The 17,634-nt window shown below is 41.6% G+C and overlaps 1 protein-coding gene across 1 annotated transcript in view; it reads left to right on the forward strand.

Annotated features, from left to right (window-relative positions):
* Positions 1-17,634, forward strand: part of LOC149350986 (protein BANP-like) — a 70,957-nt gene that overhangs the window by 42,199 nt on the left and 11,124 nt on the right. Inside the window, exons 4-8 of the mRNA XM_089580170.1 lie at positions 2,908-3,086; positions 5,094-5,137; positions 7,881-7,959; positions 11,644-11,807; positions 14,474-14,609. Coding sequence (XP_089436296.1) covers positions 2,908-3,086; positions 5,094-5,137; positions 7,881-7,959; positions 11,644-11,807; positions 14,474-14,609 — 602 coding nt within the window. The remainder of the gene's footprint in view (positions 1-2,907; positions 3,087-5,093; positions 5,138-7,880; positions 7,960-11,643; positions 11,808-14,473; positions 14,610-17,634) is intronic.

Consider the following 17,634-nt stretch of genomic DNA (forward strand, 5'->3'; position numbering starts at 1 on the left):
ACGTCTCTGAATTCATGTGCAAAAGATGGAATCATTCTACTGTTGTTCGATGTGAAATTCTGATGAGATTAGAGGTAGCAATCACAGAATAAGTGAAAGCTAAGAAAATCAGTATTAAAGGGGCTCTGAAAGGGGCTCTCTATAAAGTTGTGGTATGCCTGGAATGTTAAAGGACGCCGCTTCAGAAATATCCTCCAGCAAGAACTTCTTGAATTCGTTTGTTAAAAGCTGAGTTATCTGTAGTTAAAACTTGAATTTTAGTGCTTTTGTGCATTTCCCTCTCCTCCCATCACTTGTTTTTTTTTTTTTTTTTTTCTAAAAAGCCAGTGCTTCTCTGCCGACCCCACCCAATCAGACCCATTGCCGGCTGCCAACACATGCGGGGATTCCCGTGTGCGTACTCTTCTCGGAAAGTTTTTAGGCCCCCTTTAAAGTTATTTCCTCGTTTATTGTCTCATTTGCTTTTGCTTTTGGTGAAAGAAATGTGGCATTGTGACCAGCAGAAGCTCTGATCTCTGTTCTCCACCCTTTCAGGCCCAGTGGTTCCAGTTGGAATCACCAAATTGGAGGCAATCAGCCTTGAATTGAAAGTGAAAGTCCTACCGTTTTTGTAGTAGTTCCTACATTTAGCATTCCATCAACATATGCTAGTGGCCTTTCACCTGTCCAGCATATGCTAGTAGGTAGGAAAGGGATATAGAAACTGTGTACGTTTTGCTGTCACCATCGCCTGGTGCCATGTCCCCTCTCGCACCATGCAAAAGAAAGCTCCGGCTGCGGCGCCTGAATTTCGATGGAGGCGAAATTCTAGAGGCCCGTGTACTGTGCGATGTCAGCGCACGTTAAAGAACCCCAGGTGGTCGAAATTTCCAAAGCCCTTCACTACGGCGTCCCTCATAGCCTGAGTCGCTTTGGGACGTTAAAAACCAATAAACCAAACCAAATCAATCTTTGAGAATTTCGCGCTACAAATTTTTAGTCAGTCCCAAAAGGTAGATTCTGTGAGCTCAATGCTGGAAATGTGGATACTGGCAGCGTGGTCTCTCTGCCTTTTACACGGCATCTCTAAAAAGAATCAGTGCTTGTTTTCAACCAGCTCGAGGATTCCTCTTGCATAGGACCGCACACTGGCCCACACACAATGAAAAAATGACATCAGAGGTACGAGCTGCATGTCATGTCATTCTCGCATATTCTTGTCAAGAACCGTGGCACCGTCTGTTCAGCAGAGACAAGCGTAGTTTAAAAGCTGTTGATATTTCATTGAACTTGCAATGAAATAACAAAACTAAGCATTTCGCACCCACTGAGTCCTGCTGATTCCATTTGGAATCATGCAAAAAAATCCGATAAAGAACCGAGAGTACTTGGATTTTCTGATCTTTTAGAATTATCCTCCTGCTAAGTGTGCTAGTCTGTGGATATCAATTTTTTATATTTAACAGTTTTAATTTGGGCCGGAAAGGTTTAATGATGCTACTAGATGGATGTGCTACGTTGTCAGAAAGCTGCGGATTTTGCGATATGCCAGGATCATCAGAAGCACGATTCTTTAACAGTTTTCAACATCAGACAAAGAAAGCTTTTTATTTAGATTTGTACTACATGTTTCGGTGTAATTTTTTGTCAGGAGACAGATGAAGATGAATATATTCTAACATCACCTCAGGCAGTGCAGAGAAATAAAGAACAAGGATGAAAGAAAAGACAGCACATGCGCTGCTGCCAGCCAATAGTTTTGTTGTTAACCAGACAGAATATGCTGGTAACCAGTCCACAGGAAAACAAGAAAGTCAACAAGCAAAATAACACAAAAAACATGTGAGCAAAAGAAAAAAAAAAATGCCATTACACCCTCATCACTTGCACCAATCATGCATACTATTAAAGCTCAGTTTTTTTTTAATTTTTGGTCAGTGGTCAGTCTAATGTTTTGGTTCTCTTTCTCTTCTTTTATGGTTTTATCTTCTCTGTGGTTTTCTCTATTGGCTAGTCGTCTACTTTACAATAAAGTCTTGGCTTGGCAATAGCGTCTCTGTTGTCACATATTTTGTCATTGGTCCTTTTTTTTTCCTGCACCTCCTAGAGTGATCTCAAGTAGTTAGTGGTTTTCTATATTTATCATGAGGCACTTGTATGCATGGCCAATCAAGTGAACTGCTTTATTGTACAATACAAATTCCTGATTTTGTTAGTGCTTGGTTTACCTATGCATTGTTGTGTAAATGTCATTGGAAAGAAAATGGTTTGTTCTTTATTGAAATTATTAAAATGTGGAATTAGGTCTCTTGACCATTATATGGTTATAGACATTATTTTAATGCAAAGAAAACTATAGCTGTGCAAGATAATCTTAATGTAGGAAAGTAGTGTGATCCATATTTATGTTGCATCATACTACGGAAGGTGGAGTTGGTTGACTGGCACGTGGGTTTATTCATTTGTTGCCTCGTGAAATGCTCGAATTTTACGCTTTTGGGTAGTCACTTTTACTTGTTCTCAATTGATATGAACAGGCAAATGGCATTTGCTTGCTGAGTATGCTTTTCTTCGGTGCGCTTGTATCACATCCATTTGCACATGACCTTTACATGGGCAGCAGACATTGTATTCATTATATTTTGAGAGATCATGTTAGTAAAATAGCTTCTTATTGGCTTTGGGCAGTAACACTTTTTTTTTTGAGCTGCTGGTAGTTTTCACAGCCAGCATGAGACTGTGAGACAAAAATAAAAAATTCCCTCCGGCATTTTGCATTGTCTGCTCCAAAATTAGTTTTCTTCCCTTTCGTTTAAATTTACAAGCACCCTGTTTTACCTTGTGGTTTGCCAGGTGCTTAGGCAGTAGATATGTGCGTGTGCATATTATGGTTCATTTAGAGTAACTGTGCATGCGTGGACCTTGCAGGCACAACTCTCAGAGATAACGTCTGACCTGTGTCAGAGGTTGGATGGCCTCTCCAACAAGCTAAACACTGTTCAAGCACGCTGCACCAGAATTGGTGACAGGATCATCAATCTGACAGCAATGCTGCAAACACCATCACCTGCGGCCAGCTGCAGTGGCACTTCTTCATCTGACACAAGGTGAAAAGAATGTAATAGCGAGAAAAGGCGTTTTATTCCACAGCGCAGTGGCGTTTATACTGACATGTCCTGAGCTGTAACATGCGTCAAGTGTGCGTGCTGTTGACAGTGCACTCTGCCGTAGGTTGTCGGGCAGCTGAGCGACAAAACTCTTGATGGCTGATAGCACTCTGCAGATTAGAGCAGCAGACTTCAGCCTCTCAATTTTCAACTGATGCCAGGAGTTTTCATAGATTTCCTTGCACTTTGCAAGGAAACTTCTGACTTTTTGCCCTCTCTCGGGTCAAAGGAGTGCCAGAGTAGCTGTATTGCACCCCAAGCCCGGTCCCCATAGGTCCACTCATTCCCAGGCCCACCTGAGCTATGTGACCGTAGTACTGTGTGGGGACCCCCTCTCCCCAACCCACAAGTTCCTTACAGTTCAGGCCCACCTGGTCAGCAATGTCTTCAAGCAGTACGTTGATGAGCTAGTTTTCAGTTAGGACATTATAAAATGCCAATATCAGCGGCATTTTATCTCAGAGAATGCACCTCACTGATCTCGTACAGTTGTAGCCATAAAATTGTTGCTGTATGCATGTGTGGAGAAGTGCTAGGGTGTTAATACGATATTTTTTTAAAGAAACTAGTGTGGTTTACACATATTCATGATTGATTGCTGTTGTATTTTTCGTTGCTTACTAATGCATCAGAGGCAAAGCTTGCTTGTCATGAAAACGCATTGTACATTCACTCATATCTGTTCTGGGCATTTGTTTCTGCACTTGTTATATTGACACACATGCTTGGCCATGCTGCTTATTTTTAGGTGGGAATTTGGGCTAGTTTTAACTGGTCGGTTGAATTTATAATTTCTGGTGTTTAAAAGGAGATATGGGACAAAAAAAATTTGCTGGCGGTTTAGCATTACTAAGCGCGAAATATAATGCGAAACCACGGTCTTTTGCAGGTGGGCACCACCGCCATGTACCTCAAAGCGTAATTGAGGTGTCCGCTGACCCAGGGAGCCAGTTATGTGCCTTTCCTTTTCTAAAAATCAGCAGAGTCTAAACCTCCCGCTGGTTTTGAGAAAAGCAAAGGCGCATAACTGCTTCAGTTTGTAGGTGAACGCCACTGCCTACTCTAAGCGCAGTTGAGGTGTCCACTGACCCAGTGAGCCAGTTACACTTTCTACTCGGAGGCTTTCGCACTAAAAGAGATGCTTTTGCACTAAAGGAACACATATGCATGGGACCAATTTTAATCTGCAACTGCAGTTTATTTCACAAACTCAAGTTGTACATAGACCAACACCGTGTTTGAAAACATGAGGGGCGCTTGCAGATGCCAGAGGTGGCCGGGTGTATCGTCTGTGCCATCATCTGCTAAGATACGCGGTTCACTTTTGTTTGCTTATCTTGATGTCTGAGAACTGCTTTTCGTGTCCAGGCAGTCTAGTTTGAATGACTGTATTAGTGAGCGAATGTAGCTCACGCATCAGCATGTTGGACTCCACCAGCTTGTGCGATAGAGAAACACCCAGCAGACGGAGCATCTGTTCAGGGTATGTCCAGCATCACAACACACATTTATCGTGACATTTCAAAAAGATAGCTTCAGGATGACATTGAATTTCTTTTCATGCTCTTGTTAAAAGCACTCTGCTGTGGTTAACAAACTGCTGCCTTCATAGGTGCACTGAGAGATGAGAAAATAATTCTGGAATGTTTTGTTTACATCTGTTTCTGCTGTGCTCCTGCCTCGTACCTCCATCGGGGGTAGCTCTGGCGTGCTCATATTGTGATGTTTTAAAAGTGCATTGACTCTGAATTGACTTGCACATTCTGTTCTGTGATGCGTTTGGTTTTTCTTCATGAAGGGATAACCTCATACGTGCACTGTGCAGTCAGAAAACTACTTTGAAAACTTTTGCTACATGCATTCCTATGGTCTGTACTCTGACCTGAAGTAACGTCTCTGGTCTGAAATAACGTATCTGCTCTTCTTGCTTGATTTTTCCTGATATAGAACCACTGTGACTGTCTGTGTCCCATCGCCAACAGGTGGAACAGGTGAGTTTTTTCTTCTTTCAAACAATATTAGCTGTAAATATGTGCGGTTAGAAAAAATTTTCTTAGTGCACTTTCTCTTAGAAAAGTGTAGTTATAGCTAGTTGTGAACAGACTAAACGCATCCCATTTTGCTAAGCTCAGCATAAGCACTTTGATGAAAAGTTCAAACACATGGTCCATGTGAAAGCAGTGTTGACTTTTGTGCATTCGTGATAGAGACAACAAATGGAACAAAGTGCACCTAGAATACCACTTTTAATAAATATTGAGGTCATTTCAAGCTGCCGCTGAAAAGGGATGCCAAGTGTGTTGTTATCACTTGCTCCCTGTATGATAACTAGTGTGATTTCAGATGCTGTTTCTATGTGATGTGTTGCCCAATTTGAAGAGTGCACTGTTTTTGTCTATTTTGTTTGGAATTTGGCAGACAGCATAGGCACTGTAGTCAGAGTGCAGTTCATTGGTTATTCTTTAGTTATTCTTATTGGAAGTGGGGAAGGAAAAGTGCCTGGAGCCAAAAAGAAAATTGCCATCAGACTGTGCATGTTCTTCAGGCAGCATGCCTTTGAAAATACTAAGCTTGTGCACATATGCACACATACAGCTATGTTGAGAAGACTAACTGCATTGAGTTTGAGGATGGCCTCAGATTATTCATGTTTTATACTCCTGTTACACAGGCACTTTCAAACAGCTGTTGAGGGAAAAGCATTTGATATTTTCAATATCGATCAAACTCAAAGAAATTATGCTACTTCTACATCGCAGACTCGATTGCTGTCAAGATATTTTATTATCTCACACCGAGGCTGCCAATAATTATGCAAGCTTGCAAACAACCAGCCCACTAGTTTTACCTGAAAAGGTTAAAAACAAAATGTGTATTCATTACATTGATGTTGTCTTGAAATTAATTTTGTTGTTTTGAGCAAACTATAATAGCACTCATGCACTTTGGAGGAAGCAGGTGCCAGTCATTTCTGTGCCACTGGCAACAGTGATATTATGCTTGCTGCAGTGTTTTGTGGGCAGCCTGTCTTCTTTTCTGCAGAATAGGTTGTATGTTTCAAAGTTCCATGATTTTTCAGCGATTCTATTACTCTGGTTTTATTCCTCAGCATATGTGCAGTGTGCACATATGCTGCATATGTGCAGCATATGTGCATGTATGAATGTGCAAGTGCTGCACATTCAAGAGTGCATGCTACTGCTGCTCAAAGTCCTTGGGAATCTCTATAGAGTTGTGTACTTCTCCATTTACTCAATAGACTGTTGACTTGATGGCCACTGGAGCTGCCCATATAGCAGCATTGAATTTGCCATTGACTCAGTGCAGTATTGGTTCAAAAACCTTCAAAAAAGGATATTAGTTAGAGCTGTAAAAACTGTAAATTTTGATGCATTCTTCAAATTTTTAGCAGTTGTTCATCAGTATATATTTTGCTGTGAAAAAATAGGAGAAAATAGAAGTGGACATTTTCATGCTTAATATTTCAAACTGTAATAGTGCAGTGGTGGCTACAAAGCTTGGCGTGGGGTTTAGTTTCATCTGCAGGACCCATGGTAGGTGCCTGTTTCCTTGCTTTGAGGAAAAGTTTTCCACATGGGTGTATGAAAGACCTTAGTCGAAACTTCTGACATTTGGAGCTGTTTTTGTAAGAGCATTGTGGTATGTTTTGTTTTCTGAATTTTTTAAGTACATAGCTTGTGTTTTTTATGTGTAGATGTGCATTAACAATTTTCTAGCTGTAATTTTGGCGTTCAGAGATTACATTTTGCATATTGAATTATTCTTGCAGACGTCTAAAATAATATTTGTTTAGCCTTGAGTGTCTCAGGAAATTTGCACAGTACATAGAAGTGTGGACAGTACATGGTTAAAGTTGTCCCAAAGGGCGCATTAGTGCTTTATTACTGCCACCATGGATGACACCTCTCACTTGATGCATTACAAGAGTGTGAAGGGTGGCTGAGGGTCTCTTCTGTTTCTGCACCGTTGAAGGTGAGGAACGGATGCTGCTGTGGTTATGTAGTCACTGTATGTTCATTTGGTAAGCCTCTCCCATTGCTCACAGGTCATAATGGAAGACAGTTTCAACCATTCCAGTTATCCCAAGTAGAAGTGTCAACTGTAATTATCTCTATTGCTCTTGTTCTGGACACCAATGACTGCAAAACTACTGCATACCATGCTTGCTGCTAATTTTTGTCTTACCATACAAATGTTTTTAAAATGTTTAGTTTTGTACCAACCCTTTCTGTCACGCCTCTGGGCCTCGAAATAATTTGAAATAAACGTAAATACTAATATGCATTCAGCTGCACTTTGATGAGTAAAAGATGATGAAGGGTAGCATTTCTTTCCTCATAATATAAAAGAAAGAAAAATTACATATGTAGAGGTGAAAAGTTTTTGAAATGGAACACCTGAGTTGTTGCCCAGTTCATACAGCAAGCACTCTGTCAGCAGCCAGTGCCAGCATATAAATAATATCTTGAAATTCACGTGCATTGCTGTGTTCAATGTGTTTTGTAAAAAATGCTACTGATATTTGCAACGAACTTTAGCAGTGTTTTTGTTTCTTCGTGGCTCTCTTTATTATTTTGCTGTCTGCACCAAAAACACCAATGGCTGTTCCAAACTAGTTCTTTTTTGTCTCCAAAATCTGCTTCAGAAAGTCAAGTGTCGCTTTCACTACTGCAAAGGTCAGTCCCGGTGTTTGCATTTTTGCTTGAATTACAGTTGACGACTACCCAAATGGCTCCTGGCTTGGAAATACAGAGGACCCAGAAATGCGTGTTAGGGTGCCAATCTCCCCTTCGTGAGTTTTTTTTTTTGCACAATTTTGCATATTTTGTCAAATATCTGGCTGACTTTTATTTTTCATGTTTGCAGTAAAATGTATTACTGTATTACTGTTAGTGGACAAGAATCAAGTTTTAGGCTGCATAGGTTCTATTGGTTGCTACACCTATGCTGTGCCTTCCAGACCAGTAGACCATTTCCTGATGTCTTTTAGCTTGCTGTATGATGTGCTTGAAGAAACAAGAGAGAGTTAAAATGGGAAAAAAGATAGTGTAGAAAATTTCAAAAAAGTATAACCAACTGGCCTCTGTGTTAGTGTCAATAGTTTAGAACATTTGCATAACTGAATCGCATGTTACAGAGGTCCCGCAGTTTGCCGATTCTTTCACAGTCCTTGATATAGCCCTATGGACCACCTCCTGAGGTGGCAGTGCAATTGCTCGGCTGTTCACCTTAAAGATGCTAGTGGTAGCCACTTTGGTAGCTGGAGAAAAACGTTCAGTACAGTGGGAGGCACACTGCCTCTGGAATTCCACTGTGCTGGAATTCCAAAGCATGGTATACACAGTGTCTCCCCGTCATGCCATTGGTGCTATACATCACTTCTGCAAAGCGCATTTGCATGTTTTTGCAGTGCTGTCCGCGTAATAAAGCTTCAATTCAAGAGGCTAGTCACCTAACAGAGTGCTTGTGCTGTACACTCTCTAAGCTACAAAACTACAGTGCTCAGCTTGTTGGGCATATACTTGCTTGTCTCTTTTGGTTGTGACAGAAACTTTTTCTTTCAAGCACACACAGGCTGGATTTGAGATTTGTTCTTTGTGCTTTTGGTCTGTGAACACGGCAGTGCAGGTCTCAAATACAGGCTGTATACTTTGCGGCTGCAAATAATTTGGTGCATATAAATGCTCTACTATATTCAGTGTAGGTTGCCTAAATGAAGCGTTGTTTCTTGGCAGTATGACACAGCATTGCGTTTACTTTAAGAGGTGTTCCTGGGCCTGCACTTTCATACTTGCATACAGGGCACTGTCACATTAGTAGAAATGACCTATGTCAGTGTTAGATTGTTGTTCTTTGTGCATGCTTTAAACGTATGTATGCCTTGTGCTTTTCACTTTTGTATTTGTTTTCAAATGTGTGATTTTTAGAGCAGAAATATTTGGAAAACCTTATGAAGGTCCTCATTCAATATACATGTATGTTGGTCTGTGAAATAAATACTGTATTTCCTCAAATCTAAGGCAATGCTTTACAAACACCCTGTATACAGAACTCGCAAATCTGCCACGGTTTCAAAGATGCAGCTCTGCCAACATCAGTTGATTAGACCTGTACTAGATTATGCCAACACAGTTTCGTTTCCTCAGTCTGTAACTAGTACTTGGTGATTTGAAAGAATACAACGTAAAGCACTGAGGTTTATTCAGATACAAACAGACTCACCAACAGAACTATCTGTAGGGCAAAGCGCGCGTGACTGAAGTTCCTGTATCAGCTTCTTAATAACACCTTTATTATTTAGGTCGATTCATCATTTTATTAGGTCGATTCATCAAAGTACATTTCACTGTCACATAAACGAGCATTAAAGAACCAGCACGCGTATTCGCTAACCCAGTATCGATATCACAGCGACACTTTCTTCTCACTAGTAACAAGAATATGAACTGCATGGATGTATCGATCACTAATGCTGATTCATTTTCAACTTATTGTTCCGAACTAGGCACTGCATTTTAAACACTAGTGATGTAGTTAGAAACCTTTTATCTTCAATCTGTCTATTTCATGAAGTAGACAGTATGTTGTGTCATGTTTACATTTTTGAACTTGTGTGTCTTTTTTAAAGTTACTTGTGCAAATCTGTTAACTACTTTTTAATTTTTCTGTGCTGTATGAGCTGTCTAGGTTATTGTTGTCTTTTGTAGAGCTGCTTTTAGGAATGTGATGTTTTTCTAGCTCTGATAAATGTGATGCCCACCTGCTAAGGTCTCAACCAGAGACTGGCAGTATTCCAAATAAATAAATAAAATAATTAAATCGGTTTGCTGTAGTTTTCAGCATGTATTTGATGGAGTACATATAGCATGCTTTGTTCTGTAACACAGTGCCTGCAACTGAGTGGTCTCGCTGCAGTATGCTGTTAGACGTTTAGTCATCTTAGCAGCGCACAATTTATCGAATCTTCGAGCTCAGAGAGCCTGGTATAGGCAAAATGAATGTTGTAGTAATGAGGACAAAGTCTCATGACAGTTTAGCCTTATGCTTCATGCAGCCCAGGGCTGTGTTCTTTCTTCCCTGCTCCTCACTGTATTTTTACTGTTTCATTTCTCAGCGGCCCGCATCACCTTCTTTCTACATTCATAGTCAGCTTGACATTAAACGTCTGTGGCTTTAAGATGTCCTAGACTGCACATTTGCTGCGTTGTCATCATTCTGTGGGAATTATGTCACCATGGCCAGATGCTCTTTACAGTGACCGTTTCTTTATTAAAGATGTCTTTACTGTAAATTAAAAATAAAAAAAAAAAATGTGCAGTGTCTATGAGAGCCGAAATGGGACTGCAGTTTCACTTTACTATATCTGAGTTTACTGAAGTGGGGTTTCTGACATAATCTCGGAGGAGGTCACTTATAAGTTCAATAATCATTCCTTTTATTGTGGAAAGAACTTCATTAATGGATTCCTGGGTTAAGTGCACACCACAGGAACGAATAATACCTTCACTTTTTGGGAAATAACCGAGTAGGAAATGAGGTTAATAATTAAAGGTCTGCCAGAAAACAAAGCTTGTGCTTGTGAAAATACCAGCCAACATATTAAAAGTCAGTGTTGATGTTCTTTGCATTCCCTTGTGTAACATGCAGCCTGCATTTGCAGATATCTTTGTCCTCTATTCAGTAATGGCAAGTGTCCTGTGAACACTTGCAGCTATTAAATTCACTTTGGGTGTTGTGGTCTCATTGCTCGTTTTAGTTCTCATTGTATCTCATTGTCGTTGTTCTCTAGTCTGTGGTGTCCTGTGTAGGGTGCAAATACTTGAATCTTTCTATTGCTTGGTGCTTCACACGGGGTCAAAAGAAGCTTAGGTCTTCTAAACGGGGCTCTGCTGTATGTTGTATGGTTTGTAACTCAGTCACAAGCTTGGAATGATAAACTCTGGCTTCATTTCCTGAAAGGAGGTACCTGTAATTGGTAATGGTTGAAACAAAATTTATTTGTATCGTTTGCCTATGCTTTCATGGCCATGGCCATAAGTAACCCTGAAGAACAGTCGCAGCTAATAAGAGGAGCTTTGCTGTGTGAAGGAGAGCTATCTGTTTGCCTGAGGCTCAGTTTGTTCTTTACACTGGTCTGTATGACCAGTCATAAAGTAGATCATAGCATCTACAATATTAGTGTACCCCTGCAGACAAGGTTTGACTCTCAGTGTAGCACCGTGCTTCATGGGTACTGAACTTCTTCCCCACCCCCACCCTCACTTTTTTTTGTTTCTGTTCAGCGTAACTGTGTGCTGTGCATTCCGTGCAAACATCTGGCTGTTATGTAACATCAGTGTGACTGAAAACGGTGTGGTTTGTACTCTTTTCGGCACATGAATTTGCTGATTTTTGCATCCAGAATCTCTTCATATGTTGGGCTGCTACTTAAGCCCTCAAATTCAAGCTTAGCAAATAATTAAGTTTTTGTACACAGGGATTTGGAAATGGTGAACCGGATATCCAACACCCCAGAAAAAATGGCCTTGACACTGCTGGACTTTCTTTTTGACCGGGAAGTTCAGGCAAGCTCCAACATCTCAGGGACAGGTCGTCATGGAAAGCGACAGCTAGACCCACTTCGCATCTTTGCAATAAAATGTATGTTCTCTTTATATAGTTTTTTTTTTCTAGCTAGATTGGATTGTGCGTTTTGCACTTTTCTGGTGAATGGCTGCAGTCACAGCTGTTGTGGTGAAGTTATTGTGGTTTCGTTTCTTTCATTGTACGCTGCATATTCAATAGAAGGAAAAATGAATAAAGCAGCTCCTAACCCCAGGTCTGCATGCTTGCAAAGCTTGAATTGTTAGTGCTTAACTCTTTCGTTGCCGCGGGAAAAATGACTGTTTTTGATAGGTCTTCAACATAATTTTTTCCTGCAAAGTATGTAAGCTGTAAGAAAGCGAAATTTACATGACAATGACTGGAATAGAATGTGCGTCCTTAAGACATTTGTTTCAACAAAAATTCTTGGTGTGGCTGTTGTGAAAAAAATCGGCAAACACAAAAAAAGTTGAAAATTTAGAAAAAAAAATGCATTGACCTGACAGTGTCTTGGAGAAAAATTATTAAAAACATTTTGAAGTGTACAAAATATTTAAAATTTATTTATTAACAAGCCGCCAAAAGTTTGAATTTATAACTCAAAAACTTTTCTAGCTATAAATTTTTTCTGACACTGCATAAAGAAATGTCATTTTCAAACTGTATGTAATATAAATTTTCCACGCCGAGTAAAAAATTTTCAGAGTAAAATGTAATGCATCAAAATATAGCTTCATGAATGTTAGTTTCGATGTTGTATAACAGTTTTAGCTAAAAGTATTTTTAAAGAAGCAGAAAAAAATTGCAGAAACACTAAAAGTGTATCCACCATACCATTTGTGATGATCTACTCACATCAAAATTACAATAGGTAATGCAGTGGTGCCTCCTTATAGCGAATATTTGTATTATAAAACTCAGAAACTCATGCTGGAGAAGCAAAATTTAATCAGCAAAAGGACAGCAACTAGAAGAGACCTTTCTGTAGTTTCTGTAGTTCTAGCACCATTTCGAAGCCGCTCGTGGCGATTGCTGAGGCCACAGAAAACAGAGTGGCAAACGTCAGTTTGGTTGGCTTCCCCGGAAAGCACTGCAGCATGTGGCGGTGGCAGGTCCAATGCCAGGCAGGGTTGCTTCCTCGCATTACAGCGGTGTCTTGTAAAAAATTGGGCGCCAGGACAAAAGATATCACCATTGTCAGCACCTCCGCTGCAGAGAGTGGCTGCTGTTCAGCAGAGGATGGCAGCTGAAATGCAACAAAACGACCATGTCACTGGTTTCGAGGCACTATCTATGGGTGTGACAGACGCAAATGGGTTCTGACCGCTTGGCCACCAGCTGTTCTCACCACTGTATCTCCTGTGGCGCTGCTGGCAAAAGAAAGAAAGGCAAAAGAAGCTTGTCATTCTACCACTAGTCACCCGTATAGTCAGGTAAAGCCCACCTGCCATCAAAGCGGGCACAGCTTGGCACTCGGCAGTTCGATTTACCCGTTTCAGTGCAAACCGCGTTCAGTATATAAAGTAAAAAATGCGAAATGCATGTATTTGTTGAAAATTTTTAGGAACAGTTTGATATAGCCAATAATTCGTAATATTCATGTTCGTTATAAAGATGTTTGACTATAAATTGCTTGAAAATGCTGTAAAATGCTTTTGTTTTGCAATAAACTATTTTGGAAGCTGTTTCGGTTGGTTTAGGACCAGTCTGGAGACATCTGCAGCTTTTGCAAACAACTTTGCCTGATTTCCACTGGCCCTGGAGTCTATTCTTTTTTGGGCAGATGCGAGTAGAGCTTGCCCACCTATAGGATGTCGAGACACTACAGAAACCAGTCATGTCATTCGTGACATCAGTGCAATGCATAAACCGGCTCTATTAGCGAATAAACAAACAAGAAATGGGAAACGAAGCCTATGGGAGGAAAGGTTTCTTGCTGTGGTTGCACAGTTTCTTCATCAGCATCAAATTCTGACAATGCAATATCATCGTCAGAGTCACCGCTGCTTCAAGCTCCTAAAAAATCTGCCGTGGATGCAGCAGAATTGCGCGCCGTCTCTGCAGCTGATGGCATCCTGCAAGCACACTATGCCGGAGCCTCAACTTCAAGGACGTTTCAAAAATTATTGCCTTGTAGGAAAAATTACAAACCACTCATGAAACTAAAGTAGTGTGTCTAAACAACAAACCAGATAGCGCAAAAAATGCTCAGAAGCCCCTGTAGCATTGAAATCTTGCTTTGAGTCTGTTGATCACTGGTGATCGATGCATAGTGGCGTGGTAACGAAAGAGTCAAGTCAATTGTTTTCTCTTTTCATGTGCATGTGTGTGTCTGTTTTCTGCACATTGTCCTTGAAGCTACCACTATTAGATTTTTCTAGGTCAACAATGGTTAGTGTTTGTATAAGCAGAAGAGGCCTGGTGCTGCTTCTGGGAGCATGTGTGTTCAGCTTTGGGAAGCTAGTATTCTTGATTTTAGACTATCTGTGGGATGGAGAGCATTTAAAGCATTTATGATAGACATACAGGGCCTCTGCCGAGTGTACATGTAATCCAAATGAATTACTTTTTCAGTATGGAGTCCTCTATGCAGTCTTGCTGCTGTTAACCACTGAACTCTGTGAACAGCTATTTTGCCTTCACCTTTGTGTACAAATTTTGTTTGCATGTTCTTCTATCCGAATTGACTGTTTTAGTGAGAGAAGTGCCAAATGGCTTTGCAGGTCACCTAATGCATCACTTCAGTATCACTGACCAAGACTGGCACCGGATCAAGCAAAACATTGACTCTAAATGCCGCACGGCCTTTCGACGCAAGAATCGAGGAATGTCCCTTGCAGTCAAGGCTTTTCGGGACAGGTACCACCTTCACATTTTTAAAAATATCTTATGCTGGAGCTTTTGCTTTTCATGCATTCATTTTGCAGACAGGAGGATTAACAACAGATCAGTCCCACAGAAAATCCAGGATGTCCCTGAAATGTGGCTTATTTCATAAGCAGCGCGGTTACCTTCTCACCTTGCCTGTGGTAAAGTGAGTGATAGTCAGCCATAGTGGATTCCTAAACATACCATTTTAAAGTATGAACAGAATCTTTGCATTGTTATTAGGTCATTTTTGTCATTTATTGGAAAACTATTTGCATGTGGTTTTCTGTAAAAAATGTGTTGTAAGTTTGGCATTTCCTTCATAGCACACTGTTTCTTAGGGGTACAGAGTTGAGCCCACTTATAATAAACCTGACGGTCACATGGGCTTACTGTTCATTGTATCTGAAGTTCGTAGTAAGTGGACTTCTCATTTTAGAGCTAAATATGCAAAGTCAAGCAGATGTGGCGTTTATTTCTTAAAAAGGTCTGTTATGCACTTGTGACGTTCCCGCCTGTCAGGGGTCACTCACAAAGCAACCTAATTTGTTGCTCTCTAGGGGTTTTGCTGAAGCGAGGAGAATTGAGTGAACAAGGCAGTAACCCGGAAAAAAATTATTTATTTCTCTGCCTGAAGGCGAAACTTGGGGTCCACTAACTGCTGGCTTTTAGGAGAGCTTGTTGTCCCTCCGGCAGGTCGGGGCTTCCTTCACTCCACTCATCTTGCACCAGCAGGCCACGGCTGCATCGGCTTGCCTGTCGTCTGCCTCTCTTCCCGACGTGCGGCTCTTATCTCTCCTCTGTCTGTTTTCTTCTGCGACCACTGCATTTCTCTAAAGCCTCTCAGCTTCTCTCTTGGGGTCCTCCTTTCCCAATGGTCTTTTCGCCGTCGCTGCTCCCACAGCCGGCCGAGGGCATACGCCGAATTCCCAGGAAGCCGCAGCCATTACGATGGGAAGGACGATGGCCTCATTGGGGATGTGTCGAGGGGGATCAGGTGTCCTTCGCAGGGCAGCACTCTCCTGCAACCAACGCCTTGCCTCCTCTGCTGGCAGCCCGTCTGATGCCAGCTGCTGGCTTTTTTCGCCACTTCGAGCCGTTACACAGTCTGCAGCATCCACTGCTGGTAGGGCCGCTTGCTGGCCGCACGCACACACAAACACGTTTGTCTGCCCATGCCGGAGGGCGGCGAGCGCACAAACGCACAACAAACCGCAGAAAATTGTGGTGAGCGTCGGGCACCACACATGGCCTCTCGTCTTCTTCCCTGTAGCTGTCTCAGGCAGTCTATCCTCTGTAGCGCCTGCCGCATTCTGCATCAGCACCTTCGCAGGCGTATCGAGGTCTATAATCTTGAAGACAGGCACAATGTTTTTGGCACTAGTCGGCCGAATTCCGCTTTTTGCCTGTTGGCGCACTTTGCTACAACCGAGTGCAACAAGTGCCCCACAAATGCTGCAACAATAGTAGCTATGAAAGCAACAAAGACGATCACTGATCTGTGGCAGCTTTGCCGGCAAAAAGTGAATGCTTCTGAAAAGAAGTGCGCATTGCTGCCCATCATCTCCCGCTATCACCGTCTCTAGGCTGTGCTGAACTGTGAAGTATTTGAATAGCTTTTTCCGAAAAAGGTTTTAATTAAAATAGCACTTACTCTAATGTTTGGCTTGTTTTACTCAGCTTCACTTTTTTTTTCTTTTTTTTTTCAGCATTCATACCCTTAGTACCACCTGTAAGATTGCATGCTCATTACTTACTCAATGATCTTTAAAATTTGCCATGTGGCAATGGTGCATCTGGGTGGCCTTAGGAAATTTTGATGGCCGTTGATTCGATGGGCATTGAGGTTACCATGTGACAGGGGTGTTATACATGGTTAGCTTCGTTGGCAAAAATGCTTGGAAAAGGGCCTTTGGTCAACCTCACCCCTCTCTTGATGAAAACTTATCCGTGAGGGACCGAAATCAGCCTTGTGCTGTAAAGCCCACTGTGGCCCTCTATGTTCACTCAAGATGAGGTCAAAGACCCATTTTCTAAGAATTTCATCCCAGTTTAGCTGAGCACTAGGCCAGGGGAAAGCTTGTACCCATTGTATCACCGGTGGGTACTGGCTGGCACAGGGGATCGAACCCTGTACCTCCCACATGTGAGGAAGATGCTCAGCCCACTAGGCCATGGAAAATTATTGACTAAATTTATATGCATTTCTGAGGGCCCTACCATTCTTTGCTTACTGACGTGCACATTCTTGCTTGTCCTCGGTTTGTCTCACTTTTGTACATCTTACTTGTGCTCAATCAGTGCACTGCCCAGGAACCTGTAGCATTGCTCAAAGAACATGCTTCCTGCAGCAGGTGCTTAGAGACCTGACCCAAAAAAATTTTTTGAAGTGATAGTTCTTCTCGTGCAGTTCATTTCAAGACGTATGTAATTTCAGTTAACCTCTTCAGGAGGCGGACAGCTGGAGGCAGACAGCTCGGTTTTTACCCTTTTTTTTTTGTTCTTACTGTTGATAAAGTAAAAGCTTTTAGCGCAAAATGACAAAAAGAAAGGACGGGGACAGAACACAGACACAAAGGAGCGTTTCTGTCCCCGTCCTTTCTTAGTCGTTTTGCACTAAAAGCTTTTACTTTACCAAGATGAACCAACTCGCCCAGCAGAACGTGTTACTGTTGATACTTGAATGCTGAGCAGCGTGGTCACTGAAAGGACAAACTGAGCAGGGGACATTATGCATCTCTATTTTCTTGCTAATCGACATTTTATGCGGCGAGCTTGTAGCAGCTGGGTAGCAAGATGTAATTTTCAGTGCACAGCACTCTTCGTCTAATCAAAGATTGACAACAGAACTTGAAAGATCTGTCTTCAGACTATTAATGTAAACATATGCTGAAAGCTCGTTTTTAACTTAAAGCATCTTGCCAGAAAGGCTGCCTGCAGCCATATGAAAGGTTTTAGATGAGGAAGTCTCATCTGGAGCTAAACATCTCATTGGCACGGTGCGTCAACCAAGAAC

This window comes from Amblyomma mixtum, chromosome 3 (assembly GCF_055824585.1).
Source record: "Amblyomma mixtum isolate Tamu chromosome 3, ASM5582458v1, whole genome shotgun sequence".
NCBI lineage: Eukaryota > Metazoa > Arthropoda > Arachnida > Ixodida > Ixodidae > Amblyomma > Amblyomma mixtum.